The following is a 24,127-nucleotide window of genomic DNA, read 5'->3' on the forward strand; positions in this document are numbered from 1 at the left end:
CACTTTTTCTTTGGTGGCTCGGTAAAGAGTGGGGAGAACAGGCGGAGAGGGGTGAGCTTCAGGAGAACAGCTAGAAAAGGTCTGTTTCCATCCAATCTTTATCAAATGTTGCTCCAAAAAGAATTGTATAGGAGGAACTTCAGGAATGAATAGGGAACCTCAATGGCAGAACCACTGCATCAAGGGCGTCCTCTGGAAACAAAAGGTCGTGCTTTGGCCATCTTCTTCCCAAGTAAGACACGGCACAAAGAGTCAGGGATACCAGACAGCTCAGTAGAGCAAAGAAGGGCTTCCTTACCGGAGAGCGTGTTTGAGGCTGCGTGCTCATCGTCTGAGGGGCCTGCGGGTAGACCAGGGTGGTCGGCGCTGTGTTCTGTCCAGAGGGGTAAGGGGCCTGCCGCGGGAAAGAGAAATATGATGAATGGGTAGCAAGCAGTGGCAGAGGACGTGGAACTCGGCCTCCTGCCAGCCTCTCAGAACCCTCCTCACATCTTGGTCAGTACAGATTCATTGACCCCAGGACCAATTTCAAACCAAACTGCATTGAAACATCTCAAGAGATTTCTCTGAACTGGGGACAGTCCTGGGTTGGAGGAGGTGTGCGGCTAACGGCTTGCAAGCAACAGCAAGGAAAGAGAGAGAAGCAGCAGAGAGCAGGTGACTCTCACACCTCCCTCTTCACTCCCTCAGCCTGAATCCCCCACCACCTCTTGCCAGGCAGGGCCAGACTCAAGGTCCAGCCGGCCTTCCCAAGTCCTGTCACCCCCCAGGGCTCCCAGACACACCAAAGAGGAGGGAACGGCTTGCCCCCAGCAACAGTCTGCTCTGGAGCCAGGACACAGCAGCCTCCCCTGCGGCAGCCAGAAACAGAGGCCCAAGCACGGGCCTCTCTCTGTCAGCAGCTGGCAAAGCTGATGGCGCACAGGGTCTAAACACTTCCTTTAAAACCCCAGGCTGCTTTTTAATCAAACACATCCCTCCCGACTGGCCTCCATGCGACATGCTCTTTCCTTCATGTGCCGTATCACAGAAAAACAGTGCCGTTCCTGGGGGCTTTGGAGACGCTGGAGACCTGCCGAGTCAGCACGGGCAAGGCCCCTCGAGGACTGAATCAGCCTTTGCAAAGGAAGATAAACAGAAAGCTTTTTGAAAGCCTCCTGCAATCACTGAGAGCTAAGGGTAGACCCCGGTTCCATTCCAGACACCACCCATCACTTGGAGGCTGTTCACACAGTCGACAGAGAAGTCTTCAAGGAACATACATGTGCCCTTTTCACTCTGGCACAAGGCAAAGGGGCCAGTCCCAGTAGCAAAGAGGCCCGAGCAGCAAACTGGCCGATCACTGGCACATGCCAAGTGCCATCCCTGCCAGAGGCTTCTTTGGCACTTTGCACACCCCACACGGCCCCCATCAGGCAAAAGGACACATGACCGAGCCCACCGGGACACCTGCTCTGCCCAAGCTCCAAGCACAAGGCTTTGTGCACCTGGCACTGGCGGGTCTCAGACCTCAGGCGACCCCCTCTTCCCCGCACCCACCCTCTGTCTCCAGCTCCCAGGGCTGACCGTCGGCATAATTCCAGGGATCACTACGGGGCTCCCAACTGGAGTAAAGCAGGACAGGACAGGACAGGGAGCAGGAGAGAAGAAAGCCTTGGCACGTGGGGAGCCAGCAGGCCCTGTACACATGGGAACGGGGCCACGTGCCAGTGGGGATGCCCAGTGTGTCTTGCATTCAGGGTCAAGGGGCACAAAAGCAAACCAAGCTGCCCACAAACCACCTCTGCACCCACCTCTCAACCCCCGACTCCACCCCGCTCTACTGAGAGCGGTAACCAGGGAAGGATGATTTTGAACACCATTTCTGAACTCACTGGCACCCAACCAAGCCTACTGCGTAACACAAAGCGACAGACAGTGGACTGTGCTCTGCCAGGTCACTCACACGGGGTCTGAAAGTGCTGAGTCACACTCAGCACTTTCCCTTCCCAATCCGAACAGCACAGCAGAGGTCTCTGCCAGGGCCAGCTGAAGTCTCTAGGACCCCCCCGCCCCCCCCCCCGGCGGCTGGGGGTGCTGCTACATCACTGCAGCCCAAGGCTCTTCTGAGCTTCCTGTCAATGCCTTGCAGGTCTTCCAAAGGGTCAGACTTTGCCGTCAAGACTGGGGAGGTTATACAATCCTGATCCAATTGACCTTTCAAAGTGGCCATGCAGGACACCCCCCTGGCTTAGGGCAGATTTGGCCAAGCCAGGGCTTCTTCTCAAGACGGCAGCCCAGATTACCGCCACGTTCCTGCTTCACTCATAAGCCAACGGCACCCAACAGAGCCAGGAATCTTTCACATCTGCCTGAGGAAGCCCAGCAGCGCTGTTATCACTGTTCCTATCCCAGAAGGCCTTGGTCCCGTGTGGGGAAACTGCGGTTTCTGTGGCTCCCTCAAAGAACATCCACAAGATCCTCTCACAGTCACTTGAGTCAAATCCTGCCATGCCAAACAGACCAAGCGGCTGCGCATTAAAATCCTTCCTTTGTAGCTCCAAAAACATCACCTTCCGTCCTCAAAGCAGAATTCAACCTTGCCTCAACCCACTGTGAGTTTTAAGGAATCTGACACAGTGCTTTGCAAAAGGGAAAGCTAAGCAGGGCTGGCTCTGGCAAATATTTACATGGGAAACCACACAGGGATCCCAGAGGAGTGACGCAGAGGCAGGCAAACCACCTCTAGAAAACCCCACAGGGCTGCCGTAAGTCAGCTGCAACTTGAGGGCACTTTACACACAAGATTTCTCCTCTAAAGAAAGTCAGAGGAGGTGGAGGAGGAGGAAGCACTCTCAGGGATCATGCAGCCTCCCACAGAATGAGAAGCTGGATCCACAGCCCAACAAAAGATGCCCCACTGCCAGAACTAGGCACATGCACTTCTGTCCTTTGGGGCTGACTGGGAACAGGCACAACATTCTTGAGAGCCACATCACACATTCAGGAGAGCAGCTTTCTCCTTCGTGGCGATCTGAATGTTGAGGTGCACGACATTGAAAAACAAATGATTTTGTGTGCTGGGGATAAAGGGACACGACTCAGCCCGATCCTCCAAAGCCTCCTTTCACGGCAAGCTCAATCTTGGAAGCTTGAAAAAGACAACATTTATCCAAGATAAAGATGCCAAGTATGGAGCTCCAGGGACACCAGTCTTGTCACAGAGGACTGTGCTGTGGCACATGGGGGTTGGAGCGTTCCATTAGGATCCAAGAGACCCAGGTTCTAATCTCTGCTCACTCTGCCCCGGAAACTTGCCGGTTGTAGTAAAGATAAAATGGAGAGGCAGAAAATGACATAACCTGTTTTGGGTCCCCACTAGGGAGACAACAGGGGCACAAACGAAGCTAGAAAATAAAATCCTTCACTGTAAAGGGGCAAACATGGAACTCTAAATGCTAAGCCACAGCAACTCTGTCAAGTCCTGGTTGCTCCTGGGACCAGCTGAAAAATCCACACTGCAGATTTTCTCCAGAGCCCTGACGGAGCGGAAGGGGACTCCACCCACCCCCAAGGGCATGGAAGGCAGACTCAACCACTCCACGTGAGGATCACCCTCCAGAGGTCACGGCTGCCCTGAAACTCTCAATCTAGACACTGGCCAATGGAACACCTTTCCATAGGAAACACCTTTTCAAGGACAATCCCTGGCAACCAAAAATACACCCTCTGAAAAGGGCAAATTAGGCTCGTCTGAGGACCTGCTCTGGGGGGCCACCGGGGGAATACTCTGCCCTCCTGCTCGCTCAGTGGGGGCCACCATTGGACCCCTTTGTCTGCTTTGTGCCCCACAGCAGGCATTCCCCCCATCCTCTCTCCAATGTAGGTCACATGATCAGCCCTCTACCTCAGCAACCCCTTCTGTTTCTTGATCCAGAGGCCTCTCTAGATCCCACTCACACGCCAAGAGAATCCACTTGTCTTTGTTTTCCCAGCCCATAGCCCCTTCTCTCCTTCTACTCCCCCCGCCCCATTTCTGTGTCCCCTTGCCCATGTGGGAGGTAAGAGCATACCAAACGTCCCCACCCACACCCACCCCTGGTGGGCTGGCCAGGAAGTGTGGCTGCAAAAAACGGGGGGGGGGGGGAGCCAGCACCACCTGGGCGATTGACCGCTTCCGCATTCAGACTGCAGCAGGTGTGGCATGCGCTCCCCTCCCCTGCCTCTGGCTGTCCTCTAGTGGCAAGCCTTACCAATCACCCCATAGCCTGCACCAAGAACTCCGCTTCAAAGCTGACTCTTCAGGGGGGAATGCAGCCTGGGCAAGTGATGTGCAACCTGCGAGCAAGACAACTTCCGGCATCCAGGGACTCAGTCCCTGCACGCTGCCCAACCAGCCGCTTGGAAGGTTTCCCTTCCTGAAGTCTGAGAGCATAAATCCCCTCGTGTTGCTAGCCCTGGGTGGGATGCCCACTGTTCAGAGAGCGGTTTGGGAAGGGCAGGCAAGCAGGCAGGCCAGGCCTCGAAGCCTCCTCTCCGACAGCCGCAATTCCACAGACCAGACCCAAAGGCACACTTCACGCCTCTGCCCCTGCTCTGAATGCCTTCGAGCCCACTGCTGTTCCAAGGTGAAGCGAGAGCCACCAAGCGGCCGCCAGGACTCCTCCCATCTAAAGCCCAAGTGCCCGCCTGCTCTTTTTGTACTTTGGCTCGAAGCTCTACAGGCACAAACAAGAGTGCACGGACTCCTCTGCAGCGGCTGGGGGGCTCCCCTCTAAGTCACGACCCACCCTACGCACGATCGCCACCCTTCAGGAATCAGAGCCAGGCTTTCCGGCGGGGCATCACTTAACCTTTTTCCTCTTGTGACTCACCATCCCACATCCCAGAATCCTTTGCACCAGTTCCCTTGGATCTTCAAAAAGACTGCTGGCTCTTGGGTGGGGTGGGAAGCTTCTCTCCCTCCTCCCTCCTGGCTGCTGGAGCGAGAGTGAAAGAGAGCGACAGAGTGAGAGAGAAAAGACAGAGCAACAGAGAGGGGAGAAGGAAGGCGGAGACAGGCCCAACACGGCACTCTCCAGGCTCGTGGGAGGGGCCACAACATCCCCTCAGGCCCCTCCCCAACTACCCTGTTCCAGGGGCTTTCCTATGCCAGGCCCACAAACAGGGCCAGAACGGCTTCCTCCTGCCATTGCACTCTGGCTCTGAAAGCGGCACCTGGAGAAGTCTGCACCCCGTCAGCCATCTGCTTCCCAGCTAGTCAAAAGGCTCACCATTCCTTGGATAAGCTTCCTCTCTTCCCCACCCAGATATCTCAGCTCTGAAGCACCACAGGGAATGCGCGGAGCAACTGAAGGGATATGTGCAGGCAGCCCTTTTAACAGAACATTTCACATAACCCCCTGCTCCCAGGAAAAGGATGGCGAGGAGGCCAAGAAACTGCTCTCTGAGTAGCACCCTACACTCAGGACAACATCCCAAAACAACACAGGCACGACTTGATGACTTTATAGGTGCCGCTGCCCTTCGTCCAGCGTGGGTTGCAGGTCAGGGAAACTGGCAGAGCCCCTTCCTTCTGGAAGGGAAAAAACCACCAACCACCCATGCTGTAAGTGAGACCCCCTAACTGGGAAAACCCAGCAAGGCAAAGGCCTCCCCACAAGAGCTGAGCCCGGGACAAGGGCTGTGAGCAGCCGTCCTCCCCTGCTTGCTTTGCTGTGGGGAAGCGTTCAGAATTGCCTGGATCTACCAGGAACAAGAAATGGCATCAGGCTCCTGGGAGAAGCCAGGTTCAGGCTCCAGCTAGACTCCCTTGGAAAAGGGCTCTGAAGGAGGCACCGCAGTCCAGAACTGCCTCCCTGAACGCCTCTCAATGCTCAGGAGGAGGAACGCTGCGCCTCTCTGTTTGGACGCCTCAGTGCTGGGACCCTGAAGAATGGAGGCGCTACTCCTCTGCCTGTGATGGCGGATTTCTCCCCCTTGGGTGGACTGCCACAGGAACTGGGCAACGGGGTGCCAACATGGCCGTGGTTTCGGGTCTTCAGCAGACAATGCCAGAGTCAATCCACAGGAGACGCCTGCATTTCTGAGCAAATGCCTTCTCTCGTACAAAGAAAGAAACAGTCCTGTGCTGTCAACACATCTGGCAGCAAGATCTTCGCTGGACTAGGGGAGCATTCAGCCCACGCAAAGCCCCCTGAAAAGGTGCAGCACCTCCCTCTCTGTGACTCGTGCCCCAAACCAGCCAGAGGCAACAGGGGAGCAGCCCTCTCCCCGGCCTGTGCACAACAACACCTGACCTTCCTCCACCCCTGCGCCTTTTGGGGTCGTCTGCACACTCAGTAGCTGGGAAGCTCCCTTGGAAATCGAAGCGGTCCAAATGTGTTCCACTGTGATGCCCAGTCCCCTGACCACCCATCCTAGGCTGGCTGCTCCTAAGAAACAAGGCCTCTCCATATCTGCCTTATGGAAGGGTAGGGGGGCCCACAGGCCCGCTGCTCCATTCCCAAAGAAAGGGCTCAGTGCTGAGCAAGCTTCCTGGCCTCAAGACATTGGCAGGCTGCCCCTGGCCAGTGAGTCCCATTTCCAGGCACCCCCACCCCTTCACCCTGACACCTTCAAGGCGCGCTTCTTTCCTCTTGCAAATATTGTACGCTATTAAGAACACAATATGGCTCTCAATAACATGCTCTTTCTCATCTATTGATACGGCTCTTTCTCTCTCTCCTCTTAGCACTTGACAGATACTGAATATGTTGCAAGTGGAGGACAAGGAAGTGTTTGGCCAACAGGCACATGGTATGAGCCAGGAAGTGTTTTCAGAGGACACTCAAGGCACCCCTGCACAGTTCAAGCAAGAAGATACACCCCTCCCCCCACAAACCCCGGTAACTTTTCTCCCCCTTTCTTTCCCCCTCCAAGAGAGACAGCAGCAGGATGGAAAGAGAGCAGCACACAGCCAGAGTTTGCACTGCAACAAACCAGCCCCCGCCCCCAACAAACCCATATCTGAGAAAGAGGTGACCCAAGCCCCTCTTACCTGGGTGAGCCCAGGAGAAGATGCGTGTCCAGGGGGTGTTGCAGCAAGGGCTGGGTGCCCCTTGCTGAGTTCATGCGCAGAGTAAGGGGAGGGGGCAGGCCCCCCCGGCTGTCTTGCAACTTGCGTAACCTGCAAGGAGATAAACTGTCGTCAAAACCCAAGACTACTGATGCTGCCTTTAAGGAAGGGCACACACACGCCTTAACCACACCACTCGGGCAGAAAGGACAACTCTGCTCTTCCGTCAGGTCTGAAGAAGGCCACTGATTTTCCGGCCATCCGCTCAGAAGGGGGAAAGGCGACGTCACTGGCACCTCACTCTGCAGGCCCCGCCTCCATCCATACATGCAGTTTCACATTTCATCAACTCCACAGGACAAAAGATGGTCTTCCCTCAGTGAGAGCCCTGCTACTCTCCCAGTGCACCTCATGTATGGGACAAAGGGGTCAGAAGGCACCACATGTTTTTACCAGCTGGCCAAAGACACCCCCCGCCCTCTGCCCACAGAGGCCTGGTGATTAAAGCTCGAGAAGAGTTCAATTCAAAGTGATGGTTTTGACCTATAAAGCCCTCATACCTTTGGGACCCCTCTTCTGATGTGACCCCCCTCAGCCCCTTCAATATTCAACATGAGGACTACTGCACATGCCCAATCCACGAACAGCCAGTTTGTCATCATCCACTGGAGGAAGGGCCTTCTCGGTGGCTACCTCTGCCCTCTGGAACCAGCTTCCCTGCAGGATCTATCAAGATTCCACGGGGCATGCAAGGCTGCCTTGTTTTGTGCAGTGTTTAATTAACAAAGAGGATGGGGGAGCTGGCCGGCTGACCAGATTTGTTCCAGAGCTGATGACCGGTTGAATTTTAATTAGAATGTTTTATTGTATTTATTTGTATTTCATAGATTTTATTATCTATTTTAAGTTTAAATGATACGTTGTGTGTTCTGACCTACCCTGAGTCCTCCGTCTAGGAGAGGGTGTGGATCATAAATCAAATGAACCCAGAGCACCAAGCAAAAACTGAGCTCTGCACTGCCAGCAGGGGGTGGCAGCACAAAAGCTTTTGGATTCTTTGCAATTCAACTGTAGACCAATATTTTAAAACTGTTACAGCAACCAGCTAAGACCCACATTTGGTCAGGAAATGTATCAAGTCACTTCAATGATTTAAATCAGCCCCTTTCCTTGGCATCTTAAATTGCTTTGATTTAAATCAATGGATACCACTGGGGGAAAACATCTGTTGGAGATGGCTTGACCTGCTCGTAAGCACGGAATCTGCTGCCGGGATGCCCAGGGCTTCAGGCAACAGTCACACAGCAAAAGGGATTGGCCTCCTGACCCAGATCTCAAGTTTGAACACACAGGAAGGGCCTGGTGCACCAATCCTTCATAGAGTCTTTTCTGGAGGATTCCCTTTGCTGTGGGAATATCCTTTCACAAGGGACACACAACCACTCTGGGGCACAAAATCTCAGGCACCCATGATGGCTGCAGAAAGGCACTCCTTCTCCAGCACACAGAAAGAGAGACATATGAGCAACAATTTCATAAGCTGGTTTCTGCAAAGTATGGATTTACCCCAACTTCAGTCACTTTCCCCTAATAGAAACAGAGATGCCAGGGCACACAGGAACTGCCACAGGCCCTTCCCACTCTAGTGTCCTGCTAGAGCACGGCAAGTAACCGCCCTCACAAGACGGGGAGGACTTTCTGAGGTTCCCAAGCCCCCCCCCCCCCCCCGCCCAACCAGGCAACGTGGGAAGACAACTGATACCTTTTCAGCAGATACACCCGGTTTTTTTACTGCTGCCACACTGAAAACAGGACAAGCTCATCTGGCCTTATTTTCAAAAGGCACCATTTTAAACAAGAGTCACCAGTTAGGAAAGTTCAAGGCTTAAATTCTACTTCAACTTTTAAAATTAAAACGTTTCATTACATCAAATCACTGTATTGTATGTGCATGTATACAGAGAGACAGAGGTCATATTATCTCCCTACTTTCAACCTGCAAAAATATATACTCACTTAGGCATGCAAGTTTTATTCACCCCTTCCTTCTAACTGGCCCCTACCAGAATTGAGAGCATCTGAGGGCACAGTGACAGGGGGGCCTTCATCACACCTGGGCACAGCGGCAGATGAGCCCCCTTCCCCTCCAGCTTTGATCATTTTAATTAGTTCTTTAAAAAAAACAACAGCCAACCTGAGCAATCTTTGCGTGGAAAAGGGCCCGTGAACGCAACAGGAACCCTCTGACAAGTAGAGGAGACGGCTGCTCTGCAGCCTTTCCACACACGAGGCTTGTGGAGCTCAGAAGGAATTATCCTGGTGAACCACGGCGTGAGGCAAAACATGCTGCTTCTCAGAAGCCATACTTACTGTGCTGTACACAGCGGAGACTGCTGGGGCGAAGATCCGGTCCTCCAGAGGCTGCTGCACAGGCCCTCGGGGGATTCTGCAAAGCAGCAAGTTAAGGACAGACAAGAGGGTGAAGGGAGGCACACAGGGCCCATCCCAGGGGAGATGTCTGCAGGAGGAAGGCCACAGCCGCTGCTGAGCTGGGACAGGAGAGAGCCACCAAACAATGCTCGCAGGCAGCAGCTGGCACTCCCACTGCCTGCCGATGAGAAGTGACTAGGTCAGGGGTGTCCAACTCTGGCGCTTCAGATGTTCATGGACTACAATTCTCATCAGCCCTTGCTGGCATGGCCAATTGGGGCTGATGGGAATTGTAGACCATGAACATCTGAAGCGCCAGAGTTGGGCACCTCTGGGCTAGGTAATAGTACTCCAATGTGGGGAGGGGGAAGGGAGTCTGTGAACTTTGAGACATCCCTGCTGAGAACTGCAAGTCAGCATTTTATTTTCAATATGAAACGCCCATCTGTTTGCAACCAACCAGAAAAACACAGTCGGCACCAGGTAGGTCCTTTTGTGGCTGATGTCTAGCCTGTGCTACCCAACTCTGCACAAACTGAAAATAGGCATTTTCCATTCCCACACCAAATGGTTTTATAAATGGAAGCCATTTCACCACAGACTGAGAGCAATGACTGACTGCCCCACAGTGACCTCTGAATGCAAACACCCAGGAATGAGCCAGAACAGATGCCCTTTAACTCCCCACCCCGAAAAAAAAAAGCAAGATCCAAAGGACTGGCAAGAAGATATTCCACCAGCAAAACATGAACTTCAAAATGTTTTCTCAAACCAACAAACCAGAGAATTCAAAAATTCCCATCAGAGTTCTTCTTCTAAAAGAATGACTTCCCTTCTCTCTCTCCCTGAAGCGACCAGCTCCATCTGAAAGCAGAACGGAAACTCACTGACTAGCTCAGAAATGCGCTCCTGCCCGCCCTGCCCCCACTTTTTGGCCAGAAAACACCACTGGATCACACTGCTTGGTTCACACCTTCAGGAACAAGGACAAGAAATCCCAGCAGGCTCCTTCACAAATGTCCCATGAGAAAGTACACAATTCCTAAGCAAGGCGGGTACACATTTTAAAAATCAGATTTAATACAATATTTTTGAGGGGAAAATAAAGTTAGTGAGAATCATTTCTATTTATGATACATTACAGTCTAACATGAAATAAGGATTAGTTTTTAATTACGTAGCATAAGATTACGTAGCATTCATGCAATGCTTAATTTTTTTGGTAAACGAATTCCACTAATCCATTCACAATGTCTTCCAGAGATTTCTGCAAGATTATTTTGGGCAGTTTTTCCACCTAGAAGATATTAGCACAGATGCTTGGTTTTGCAGTTCTGAAAATTGTGAACTGGTGTCTGCAGAGATGACATGCCTCTTCTTCATAGTAAAAATGTTCTAAAATAAACTTACAGAGTTGAGAAAAATACTTTAATCCCAATGTTCCTTTGCAAATCTATGTTCACAGAAGCAGCCCCTTACCTCTTAAGTGCTAAGTTTCAAGAAGTTCAATGAATAGGAGATTGTTTGGAGCAGAATATATCTGCACAAGGAGCAACATCTAAGGAGGGAGGGGCAATCAGTAAAAATGAAAGTGAAAACTTTTGAGCAGAATATTCCACAAGACAAGCCTGAGGGTTATCCTGTCATTCTCTCCCTGGAGGAGAAAATCTATAATGGCAGCAGACCGTAAAAAAGGCTCAGTTTGAAAATATTTTAATGAAATTTCTCTACCAATTGGTAGGGCGGGCATGCAAAATGCAAACCTTGAAACAAAGGAATGCAAGGCCTGGGGGCCCAAATGAAACTGGAGATGGTTCACCTTGCAATAATTTCATAATCATCCATGTATTTCTAAGATGGACCTGTTCCGCCAGGCATTTGGCCAGCCTGGTTAAATACATCGCTGCCATTTCATCTGGCCTCCCGCGGGCATAAAGGGGGGAAGGGATGAAATGCCATCTGACGCTATATGGCTCCTGATTTTATTATTGCTAATTAGTTGTTTTATGTTATGTTTTTAAGCTATTATTACTGTTGTCCACTGCCCTGAGCCCCTAGGGCAGGGGTAGGGAACCTGCGGCTCTCCAGATGTTCAGGAACTACAATTCCCATCAGCCCCTACCAGCATGGCCAATTGGCCATGCTGACAGAGGCTGATGGGAATTGCAGTTCCTGAACATCTGGAGAACCGCAGGTTCCCTACCCCTGCCCTAGGGGGAGGGCGGCTTAGTAAGTAAGTAAGTAAGTAAGTAAGTAAGTAAGTAAGTAAGTAAGTAAGTAAGTAAGTAAGTAAGTAAGTATATAAATAAATAAATAAATGGATAGATAAATAAATAAATATACTAGCATGACCAAATGAGGGAACTGTAAAACTAATCCAAAAAATTATTATTCTAAAAATGAAACCTTCCTTTGGTTGTAAATGTTAAGATTACACCAGCAAGAATGAATCTTTATGTAGAAAACCATGATTTAAATCAAGTCTTACTGACTAGTGATTTAAATCATGACTCAAATTAAATTGACCCTGATTCCCAGAGCTTTTCCCCAAGTCCCCTTTCCACAGACGCAACACCACAACACACATTCTGGAAGCCCCAAGGGATTCCAGTACTCCATGGGACCTCCTTCATAATCAAGCACAGAAAGAAGAAATCGCCAATCAAAGCAGCTCCCTTTAAGAATCACCACTGGACAAGACTGTCCGCACAAGCAAGAGGAGGAGCCGGCTGGCCATGGTGTCGTGCCAGGCTAAGTGGACGCACGGAGGTTTCTCATCGTGGGACAAGACTGCTGAACAAGTTCCCAGCAGCTCCTGGAGCCAGGACCAATAGAAAAGAGCAAAGCAGAGATTTTCCTCACAGGCCAAAGCAACTCCCAGCGCTCTCCAAAGCGTCTCCAGAACACAGGCCACTTTTCCTGCCCCATTAGGATGCCGGCAGCCGTTCGGGAATACAGCACTATCAACCTTCCCCTTGACCGCCCACAACGCACACGTCTAAGTAGTAAAGAAGAGTCTGGGGAAACAGAGCAAGTCCCATGGCATCCTTCCCACAGGCAAGCTCACCTCACGCACATGACCTCAGGGGTGGCGGATGGCAGGCGGTGGAAAATCCAGCACTCAATGACAGAATCCTGCCAACAACATGAGGCAGCTCATTTCCTCTCTCGAAAAACTCCCACAAAAGGCCCTGCCGATTCTGAAAGCTCCCAGACCCTCACCAAAGAGTGGCTTTCTGACGATGAACCAGTCCCGCTGGGAACATCCAGCAACAGAAATTGGAGCCAACTGACAGCTACGTGTCTAAAACATAAGAAGCCCACCATGTGATGCATGACACATCAGAAACCAGGCACGGGTTCTCTGTATTTTGAAACAGACATACGATACGAACTGAGCACACACAAACAGCATCTCCCAACTGACAAAGCCAGGAAACTGGAGAGCGCTAAACAAAATGGCAACTGTCCTCTGTCCCCAAAATCTCTTTTCCATTGCAAATTTATTACTATTATTATTATCATTTACTACATTTCTATACCACACCTCTCCTTCCAGTTTCGGGGCAGTCCACAGTAATTAAAATAGGATAAAATACAGTAATCATAAATATATAAAACAATAACATTTATCTATACTTACTGATTTATGTGCATGCCTCTGGTGCATAGATCTAACAAACATCCTTCATTTCCAAGCACCACTGATCAATTTCTATGCTACAAGCACTGGCCAAAGCAATTCCATTGCAAAAAGAAACACACCAACACACACTACAGCTTGTTTGCAGCATGGCAGTCCTGCAGCATTCAAAACACACTCAACAAGTCACCCGGCCAAGCAGGAACTTGGACACTCCCAACAGGCCTCTGCATGGCACCGGCTTCCCCACAGCCTCCCGCACAGCACTCCTGCACCCTACTTCAAAACACACAGCTGGCATGGATTCCATTCCCTGCCTCTCTCTAGCTAGATGGCTGCCCCAATCCCAGCTGAAGAACCACACCTGGCTAAGTCCCTGCACAAAAGGCATGGTCTTTAAAACTGTTCAGCTGGAAATGAGGAGGCCCAGGGGAAAAACAAAACAGGAAAGGGGTTTTTTGGGGTGGGGGGAAGGGTTGTTTTTTTCAATGGGAAATTTCAGGGAATATTGAAAAAATCCTTTGATGGGGGGGAATTAGTGAAATGAAAGGCAAGCTTTTATTCAAAATGTGTACTATGAAAACTGTTATATAAGACATATTCTTACGCATCACTTGGTATTCCGCATATATATATATTTACACACACAACTTTTCCAGAACACTTTCTAGCTTAAATGTAAGTAATTTTGGCAACAATATGCCAGAGCCCCTAGAGGATGGGGCAGTATAAAAGTTTAATAAATAATAAATAAATAAATAATGTTTTTAATTATACTACATTGATAGATCTGAAGTTTTAATGATACTACGTAGATTTGAAGTGTGCCCTCAATTCCATCAATTAAGTCACTGATAAAAATATTGAATTGCACTGGGCCCAGGACAGAACCCTGTGGCACCCCACTAGTCACGTCTCTCCAAAATGAAGATGAGCCATTGGTGAGCACCTTTTGGGTGCTTTGGCCAGTCAACCAATTACAAATCCATCTAATAGTAGCATTGTCTCTAGCCCACATTTTACTAGCTTGCTTACAAGAATATCATGCGGCACTTTGTCAAAGTTCTGACTAAAATCAAGGTATGCTACATCAACAGCACTCCCTTTATCTACCAAGCTTGTCACTCTGTCAAAAAATGAGATAAGGTTAGTCTGGCATGATTTGTTTTTGAGAAAGCCATGATTAATTTTAGTGATCACAGTATTCCACTGTATAACAAACTCCAGGAGAACGTGGTCACTTCCGCCTAAGGATCCTACCACTTCCACCGCATTAACCAGGTCATCATTGCTGGTTAGGAGCCGATCTAAAATCCCCATCCCTTCTTCCACCTTCTGGACCATAAAGTTGTCTGCAAGGCAAGTGAGAAATTTGTTGGTTCTTACAGTGTTGGCAGAGTTTGCCTCCCAAGAAGTATCCAAATGACTGGAATCAGTACATGTGAAAGGGATCTGGGAGTCTTAGTAGACCACAAACTGAGCATGAGTCAGTAGTGTGATGCGGCAGCCAAGAAAGCCAATGCAATTCTGGGCTGCATCTGTAGGGGTATAGTGTCTACATCGAGGGACATAATAGTACCTCTCTATTCTGCATTGGTTAGACCTCATCTGGAATACTGTGTGCAGTTCTGGGCACTGCAATTCAGGAAGGATATTGATGAGTTGGAATGGGTCCAAAGGAGAGCAACCAAAATGGTAGAAGATCTGGAATCCATGCCCTATGACGACAGACTTACGGAACTAGGTATGATTAGTCTGGAGAGGAGAAGGTTAAGGGGTGACATGATAGCCATGTCTAAATATTTGAAGGGATATCATGTTGAAGAGGGAGCAAGCTTGTTTTCTGCTACTCCAGAGACTAGGACAAGGAGTAATGGATTCAAGGTACAGGAAAAGAGATTCCATGTAAACATTAGGAAGAACTTCCTGATGGTAAGAGCTGTTCAACAGAGAAATACACTGACTCGGAATGTGGCAGAGTCTCCTCCTTTAGAGGTTTTTAAACAGAGGCTGGATGGCCATTTGTTGGGAATGCTTTGATTGTGTATTCCTGCATGGCAGGGGTTGGACCAATTGGCCATGCTGGCAGGGGCTGATGGGAATTGTAGTCCATGAACATCTGGAGTGCCATAGGTCCGCCCCACGGTTCTAGAACAAAGACAATCCAGGAAATGGTGGATGAATCCTCAAAGCTGGTGTCATCTTTATCCTGAAACAGGGTGACTGCAGAAAACATCCATATTCAGAAGCAATCAACCTCTGAATACTGGTAGAAGGCCTTGCCCTCTATGCCCTGCGCACTGCCAGGCCCTTCAGGGCAACTGGTTGGCCTACACATCAAACGGGTAGCCAGGCTAGATGGACCACAGGTCTGATCCAGCAGAGCTCTTCCAAGGTTCTCAAAGTTGTCTCCACCAAGAGACACACACAGCAGCGCCAAGGTCTTCAGCTGCTCTTTCAAACAGTCGTTCCCCGACACATGGGAGGTGCAAGTTGCAACATGGCATATTACAAGTGAATGCCACATGCTTTCAGCAACAGCAGCAGCACTCCCACAGCACATCAGACATGGATTGCAACGACACGTGTAAGAGAGCTTGCCGTATCAGAGACACCAAGTGAAAGCCACTTTCCGTGGTTGATGTGTATCCTGTTCAAGTGGTGACGAGATTCTCCTCCTACCTGCGCAACCCAGGATTGGTCACACGAGATCTCCCTTCTGCTAGAATCCCCTGGGAAACAAGAGGCACAATGTCTCCAGGTGGGCACTTCCCCTCCAAGCTACCACAAAGGCCCCAACGGCACTCGCTCCTGTTCATTCATTAGGCACACAAACAATTAATGATTAAGTGGACAGATGGTGGCATCATCTTTGCCCATGCCTCATTCAGGAATGACTGGCTCACTAGATAACACACCGCTTGGACAGAGGAAATCGTAGAACAGGGGCACCTGAAGGCAACACATGCAAGTGACTTCTTTGTGAAATCAGTCTTCTAACAACACAAACCTTTCCCAATGGTAGTTACGAGACTAAGAGGAGCTCTCAAGGAGCCTGAGCAGAAGAGACTCCAAGCTGAATGTGATCATTTCACATACAGATCAAGGAGAAGGCTGGCTGATCCAGTGTCTAGAGCCATGGCACTTTCTGAACCTTCTCCCCATCCCCTGGGGGAAGCAGGCCTTAAAATACTGTGAAGAGACAAGCCTTCAACCCTTGTAGCCTGCCTGACCTGTCCAGGCACATAAAAGAGTTCCAAAAGTTTATGGAAAGCTACGCCAGCACAGAGGGCTCCTTTCTCTTTCGTGGCAACGTCTTGCATGTGGAGGGCCCAGCCAAGCACAAGCGGAATATGCCCCCTGCTTTTCCCACAACTGTTTGCTTTTTCAAACCAGGAAGTGATTTCCATTCTCAAAATGCCACTGGAGCTGCTGAACTTGAGGATTAACAATTAGAGTCCGGAGCAGAGAAGAGGAACACGGGGAATGTTAACAAAAGCTCCAGGCCTGAAAGAGCTCTTTGTCTCTCTGGTCAATGCCAGCCTTTTGAAGGGCTCAGCAGCACAAGGCAGAAAGAGAAGGAGGGAGGCCAACCGCACAGGCTCTTCAGGGGACATCTCCTCAATTGCCAGGCTCAAGCCAGAAAGCGCCTCTTGCAAAAGCACCGCAGAAACACAGGCATTGTCTGTTCGCAGAGGCAGGCTAAAAGGGCACTCTCTGCTCTCTAGGAGAAACCCAGGTTCCGGGAACTGGACATCACACCAGCGGCCACAAAGGCCAAGCTTTTAAGAGGCACCTGACAGGAAACACACACCTTGCTGCCAAACCTTTTCTCCTCCCACCCCAGGACCTTTGCTCCAGGAATCTCACTCTCTTCTGCAATTATGACTAAACACTGTCTGCCAAATGCATCAAGCAAGCCCCGTCTGGAAGGGAACTCCAACACAAGGACAGGTTTGTTCTGACCATGAGGCTTCCAGAAATACATCTTATACTGTTCTCATTGCATTTTTGGCTTCTGTAGCCTTCCCTGAGAAGGGTGGGTGAAAGACATAAACAAATAAGCCAGAGTCACTGCTTAAAAGCACACGTACTCTTTCCTGTTAACACAAACGGGGGAGAAAGAGGTGTCCGCGGAGGCAAAGTGCCCAACTCACTCCATTCAGAACTCCACTCCTGCCAAGCGGCCAAACAATCCCAGCACTAAGAGGAGAAATGATCAGGAAAGACTCACATCCTATGATGGCTTTCTGTCTTTGATTCCACTCCCTCCTCTCAAAAAAAAAAAAAAAGAGGCAGCAGGAGAACCATCAGAAGCCTTCTCAATCTGAAAGTGAAGATGCTTGAGATGACAGAACAATTTAGCGTTACATTCACTCAGTTCACCTAGGACATTTTAACAGCGTGTGACACAGTGTGTAGCAGACTTCTCTCTGTGGTACACCTCTGAAGATGCCAGCCACAGATGCAGGCGAAACGTTAGGAACAAGATCCACCAGGCCACAGCCACACAGCCTGGAAAACCCACCACAACCCGTCGAATTGAGCCGTGAAAGCAATCAACAATACATTTTAACAGCTTTAGAAATAAATACAGGACGGAACAGTACAGCACATGGATATAGTTCCTCTCTGGGTGGGTTCTACAAGCTTGGTAATTCTTACAAACTGCTTTACAGGATGCAGCAGTAAAGTCACCTCAATATTTCCAGGGTGAAGAAGAACAGAAGCTACAAGAGAGGACTTGCTAAGGAGGTTTCACGCTGCAAGTGAAACAGAGACTGTCACAGTTGAACAAGCTACTCTAAGAAGACTTTAAGGGGAGCAAGTTAAACCCCCAAGTTCACCAGAATGTGGCTTTGAAGCTGGCCTGATGTGCAGCCAGAACAAATCAAGAAGACTTTCAAATGAACCAGAACAGGTGGTTAGATGAATGTACCATCTTTTCCAATTTCACTGCATTTTCCCTGAAGCAGAATGCAAAAGAAACAATATTTCCAGCATACAAAAAGAAGCAGTGGTTCTCAAGCGGGATCCACTCTAAATTAGTTCAACTTTTTGGAACTCGCCTGTCCAAGTAAGCCTATGTTACGTTCCCCCTCCCCAGCGCAGGGATTTCAGATCAGCTAACACTGAACAAATCTGTATTTCATTTTTCACACTGATAAATATACTGCTCTACTGAGGCAAATCCAACACACAGCTTCAGCACAGCATGAAGGGAGTGACCGCTTGGGAAAGCCACACGCAGAACATTTAAGACACATTAGGCTGTTGCCAAAGCCATCTCCACCTCTGCCAGAGACCAGGAGGGTCAGAAAATCTTCTGCAATGGTGAAGGTGTGCTTGCTGAACACCAGCGGGAAAACCTGAAGAGTGGCAATGAGCAAGGCCTAGCAGTTGATCCAAGTAGTAAAATCAGAGAAAGCTCAGGGCAAGAAGAGAGCGAAGGCAGCACTGGCCCCAGTCCCAAATTTCTCCAGAGGAATCCACCTCTGCCCCTGCTCATCAGGGAAAAACCTACACAGTTGCTATGCAAATGTTAATTCTATACAGATGCCTTACCAAGTGTATGCACAGACACAGAAAAAGGCTCTTTTGGGCACCCTCAAACACAGATGCAGCCTTCCACGACCTCTTCTGCTAATACAACTGGAATGCAAATTAATATGGAGATCCTTTGCACACTCCTAGAGAACGCTGGAACACCCTTGAGACCATGTTTGCAAAAGACCTCATGCCCCAGAGAGGGTGGGAAATATGTGTTAACCAATAAACTCCCCAAATCCTTAGCAACAGAGGGCTTCCTCTACCATCCTGCAAGTGTTCTATTTCCCCTTCTGAATATCTCACGCACATCTCAGCAAAACAGAAAGAAAATGATCAAACGGCACAGCTACTGATGTCCTGGTCCCACCTAAACAGGGTTGGGTTATTCAAGCTGCTGTTTGACACTAAACTTTGGGTTACCGATTTCCACTGATGCAATACAAAACGTGGCCTCTTCCAAAATGACAAAAACACCACCACAAAACAAACTCACTCCACTTGAGAAGGGAGCAAAGGTAAATGTGGAAAGCTGCCAGCACTCAGGAGTCCTTCCTTCCACTCACTAGGTCATTTGAAAAAAAAAGGGGGGCAGGCGGCTTGTGTTGCTCTCAAAGGTCCACATCTCATGAAAACAGGTCAACAGAAGCAATGCCATAGTCAACCCCCAAAAAACAAAATCCTCAAAGTCCAAGCCAGCAGACCAGGCAAAGCCCCGGCATCCATCGTGTCAGTGTCTGTGCCCAACGTTGGATGGTTGGGGAATGAGGACACAGATTTCTCCAGGCCTTCTCACCATCCACACGAAACATCCCCAGGCAAAACCAAAAACCACCATGAAAATTAGGACTAGCTGCTTCATCTCTCCAGTCCTACATTACTACGGTTCCTCACGAGGCTGACAATCTCCAAGGGAGCCCTAGAGCCAAGCAAGAGGTAGATGGAAAAACACCAGACAACAAAACCGAAAGTTTCACATCACTCTCTTGGCAGCACAGAAACAAGTTATTGGCATAAGCAGTGGTGGCGAATCTATGGCACTCCAGATGTTCATGAGCTACAATTCCCATCAGCCCCTGCCAGCATGGCCAACTGGAGTGCCATAGGTTCGCCACCACGGGCATAAGGTTTCCCCCCTGCCACAGTAGGTTGCACAAGAGGAGGCCTCCACACAATGCCAAGCAAGCCCATTCCAAGCCCGAGACAGCTGGCCACTGCCAGATGCCGGGCCTCAACACTGGCTACCCACTATGTCTTGGGATAGGAGGAGAGAATGTGAACGCTTTGCAGAACTGACCATACACACTACAAGCAACACCCATCAGCAAAGAAAGCCCCCCAAGGGTCAACCCCAGAAGGATCCTGGAATGACATGTGGGGGGGGGGGCATTCTCATGCAGCCCCCAAGCAATGCAGAGGCAAGATCATGGCTTGTGCTTTGCACATGGGATGACTTCCAAGGATACAGTTAAGAGTGACTTTTGATCCAACCAACAGACATTTCACATCCCAACTCAGCTGATGAGGTTTCCATCTCTGAAAATGACCTAATTTTGCCCCAGTGACCTTGCAGCTGGGATTTAACCCTTAGCCAGCAGTTCTACAACTAAATTTAAATGACAAAATTACCTCTAAGGATTAAATGCATACTGGAATTTTTTTCAGACTGGTACGTGATAAGTGCCCCAATCACTGTGTGGAGAAAGTTTCAGAGTAATTTCATAAACTGGAATCTTGTTAGCAATTGATGACTGGCAACTGTATGGTTCTGCCGGGTTCTAGGAGTTTGCTGTGCAGGTACTACAAGAAGTACTCTGGCTGCTTCCTTTTTATGCTCTTACAGACAGCAATAGCTGCTGCTCTTTCCACTTTTGAAAAACCCCTCTTGAAAGGAGGCCCCCACTTCCATGGGCCAGGAAAGAACTTGGAGGAGCGCAGGACACAAGAGCAGACACATCCCTCAGAACCTGCAGCTTGCAAAATACCCATTCTGAAGCCCAAACTTGGGTCCATGCAATGTATGCTGGAAGGAAATGGCCAAGTCAAGCCTCTGCATCAGCCAAGGGGCTCCTGGGAGACCATCAGCCACCATATTGCAGACTTACGCCAAGCTTTCAACAGGATCCAAAGTATCAAGAGTAGCCCAGCCTAGAAGGCATCATGCGTGGACGTGCCCCATAAGGCTGACTCTACACAAGATCTTTTGCCCTTTCTAACACGCGGCATGCCAAGATGAAGTCCTGAGACAGATCGCTGCTTCTTGCTCCAGTTGCACTGGTCAACAGCCAAGGAGGCTACACAACGGTTAGCACATGGGAAACAAGAGTGCACCTTCCTTCTTGCCATGAGTGAGCCAACACTTTGAGAGGCTACATACAATGCCCGCAACCAGCAACCCGCCTCTGCCACACTGGACAAGAAGGTGGCAACAGCTGCGCAGGAAGGCATGCAGGACAAAGAGCCAAGAGCCAAAGGTGTCCAGCCAGGATCCTCAGAGTGGCTCAGACACACATTCTAGAACCACCGTCTGGCTTATAAGACCCTACAATTCCACCTCACCACTGCTAGCGGTAGCGTGAACCTTCATCTCAGGATCAGGTATTTAATATCATCGTCCTTTAACATCATCATTGTCGAATCCATCATGCAAAGTAGCAACAAGTGCTCTCCAGCATTTTTGCTCTTGGGCGAGTGTTTCAGCCTCTGCCCATGCAATATGCAGCGCCTTGAAGTGTCACAATTCTTACAAGCACTGTGCTGATGAAGGAAAAACTGATGAGCAGACACTGGAGATTCAAGACAGAATCCAGAATGTGGGGGATGCTCACAGTGGCCCCGGCCCACCAGAAACATCCCCTCCGAGCCTCTGGCTGCCAGAATCAAGTTTCTAGGAGCCAGCAAGACATTTTAGGCACCACCTCTGGAGACAGATGGGGAAACCACCAACTCTCTCCCGACTTAGCCTACCTTGGAGGAGAGATAGTAAAATCAGAGATCACCAGTCCTTTGCTCTGTGTCCCTGAAGGAAGAGTAGGATACCAATGGCCTTCCAACACACACAGTCCGCAAGCACAGCCTAAGGAAAGAACTCTGCCGGGACTCCTCCGTGTTTTCTGAGACTTTGTTGACGCCTCAGAACCTGGGCAAAACAAAACACAGGTTCAACAGCGCAGTGTTATCTTTTTACACCACCTCTGCCATTATCCAGGAGCATCCCAAGTAAGTTAGCATTAAACACCTGAACATCTTACCCCGCAGCCCCTGCAAATTCCCCAGCCATGCTCACTAATAGCAAAGTGTGCTTATCTTGCCCGGAAAGACAACCACATCCCTTACAACTCGGACGCTTCACCCTGCGTACAGGAGATGCTTTCTAGGCAGCGGGAAGGCTCCGTCCACTGTTCTTTCTTATATCAGCCTCCTTCCCACCCACTCTTGTGCCCTGGCCTGCGTCTCCCAGCTCCGTTTCCTTTCACCTTCCGCACTGTCCTAACTTCCCGGGCAGACCCCCCCCCTTCTAAAGGGGCTCCTGCTTGCATTTTGGCTCCAGAGTCCACCACACCTCCTTTGTTCAACTGTCTGGCAGACCCAGATCCAAAACCTCAGAGTGAGCTCCCCTCCCCCTTCATCCTGACCGCATCAAGGAAACCGGGGAGCTGTATCCTGATGGCCGCACCTTGAGCCGATTTCTCACAGCTTCCTCCTTTACAGGACACAGTCATGAGGAAACACAACTGGAGCTTGAAGGAGCAGAATGAAACGCCAGAAGGCTGGCTGGACAGCAGGCCTTCAAAAACCACGACTAAAGTCTACCACCGCTCTGAAACATCAAAACATGAAAGACCACCGGCTTCTCTCCTGTCCCGAGGCTGCACGGATCCCTCCTTCGAGGTCTGGTTCCTAAACACCCTGCGAATGTTGGAGGAAGAGATCCACTCTCTCCCTCTCCCCCCTTCCAATCAAGGGGAAGCTGATCCGGACAGCGAAGGGATGGGGGTGACTGCCTTCTAGGCCACCTTCATGGTCAGACAACCACAAGAAGAGAAAACGGGGCGAAAGAGGAGCAGACCCTCCGAGGCTTCCCCTGGGGAGGACCAGCTGGCTCCACAAAACAAAGGAGACCCCCCCCCCGAAAAACCACTGGAGGCCCTTCCTGAAAGTGGGCCACAGACGCGACACCTGGGCCACCCCAGGCTGCGACCCTCCCGCCCTTTCTCCTGTTCAGGCAGGCCGGTAGGTAGGCAGGAGGGGGGCACGTTACTGGCCCACCTGGCCCGCAGCAGTGACACCCCCCCCCCCCAGCTAGATGCCACCCAGCCCTGCTGTGGCTGAGGGGCACCTCTGGGTGCTGACCAGCGACCAGGCAAGACCACCGCACCGGGCCCTGCTTCGGCCTTCCTTCAGCGGCACCTCTCGGGGGAGGTCGTCCAGCCCCAGATGCCCCTACGAGGAGCGGCTCCCCACCGGCCACGGCGCCCGGCCCCACGGCTGGCCCCGCCACGTCCCAGCCCCGCACGGCGCGCCCCCGGCAGGTGAAGGCCCCTGGGCGGCACCGGAGCATCCCCCTCCCCCCGACCACCAGCAGCGGAGCGGCTCTCCTCGGGACGGGCACAGGCGCGGCACAACCGGCGGCGGCGGCGGCGGGGAGCCTCGATGGGCCCAGCTGGCCACGGCGGCGGCGAGGAAGGATACGACTGGGGCGGCTGTGGCGGCGGGAGGGCCCGCAGGCCCGGGTGAGGCGGGGCGGGCGGCGGCGCCGTGGCGGCGGCGGCGGCTGCTGCTGCTGCTGCGACCGGGGGCGGCGGCGGCGGCGGGGCGGGCGGCGGCGGGGGCCCGGCCGGCGGAGGCGCGGCGGCGGCGGCGGCGGGCGGCTGCTGCTGTGGCGGCGGCCCTGGTGCTCCAGCCCCCGCCGCCGCCACGCCGCCGCCGGCCCCCGCCGCCACGCCCGGCCCGGAGGAGGCCGCCGCCCCCCCCGCCGCTGCCGCTGCCGCCGCGCCGGGCTTGAGGGCCGCCGCCTTGTGCGGGAGGCTCATGGCCAAGCGGAGCCACCACCAGGCCGGCGGCGGGGCGGCGGCGGCGGGCGGCGGGGAGCGGCGCGGCGGCGGCGGCGGGGGCAGCCCGGCGGGCCAGCACCCCCGGCCGGTCTCCGTGACAACGCGGCCGGCCTGCCTGCCTCCGCTCAGCGCCCGCCCGCCGCCCTCCTGCGCTGGGGGCCCCTCAGGCCGCGCCGCTGCTCATGAGGCCGCCGCCGCCGGCGGGTCTCGGCCCCCCTGGGCAGGGCGGGGCGGCTGGCGGGCGAGTGGCGGCTGCGGGGCGGGCGATGCCGGCGGATTCTCCTCACGGACGAAGCGGAGCATCCAACATGGCGCTGGCGGCCGCCTCTAGCAGTCCGGCGGACGGAGGACGCTCGGGCGTTCGGCCACTCGGCTCTTCGGAGGCGCTCGGAACGCTCCGGAAGCGCTCGCTCGCTC

At 51.6% G+C, this 24,127-nt stretch overlaps 1 protein-coding gene across 14 annotated transcripts in view; it reads right to left on the bottom strand.

Annotated features, from left to right (window-relative positions):
- The window catches only part of EIF4G3 (eukaryotic translation initiation factor 4 gamma 3), a 62,839-nt gene extending 39,420 nt beyond the window's left edge, over positions 1–23,419 (bottom strand). For 6 of the 14 annotated variants that reach the window (XM_048519166.1, XM_048519165.1, XM_048519164.1 and 3 more), the window contains exons 1-5: positions 23,349–23,418; positions 9,407–9,482; positions 7,019–7,147; positions 4,854–4,955; positions 299–394 (exon numbers count right to left, since the gene is read on the bottom strand). In XM_048519166.1, coding sequence (XP_048375123.1) covers positions 299–394; positions 4,854–4,856 — 99 coding nt within the window. In that variant the 5' untranslated portion in view covers positions 4,857–4,955; positions 7,019–7,147; positions 9,407–9,482; positions 23,349–23,418. Of the gene's footprint in view, positions 1–298; positions 395–4,853; positions 4,959–7,018; positions 7,148–9,406; positions 9,651–23,348 lie in introns of those variants that run through there. The other 8 variants (XM_048519171.1, XM_048519169.1, XM_048519167.1 and 5 more) reach the window with 5 other exon arrangements.
- Positions 23,420–24,127: the final 708 nt, after the last annotated feature.

The sequence above is a fragment of the Sphaerodactylus townsendi genome, linkage group LG16 (assembly GCF_021028975.2).
Source record: "Sphaerodactylus townsendi isolate TG3544 linkage group LG16, MPM_Stown_v2.3, whole genome shotgun sequence".
NCBI lineage: Eukaryota > Metazoa > Chordata > Lepidosauria > Squamata > Sphaerodactylidae > Sphaerodactylus > Sphaerodactylus townsendi.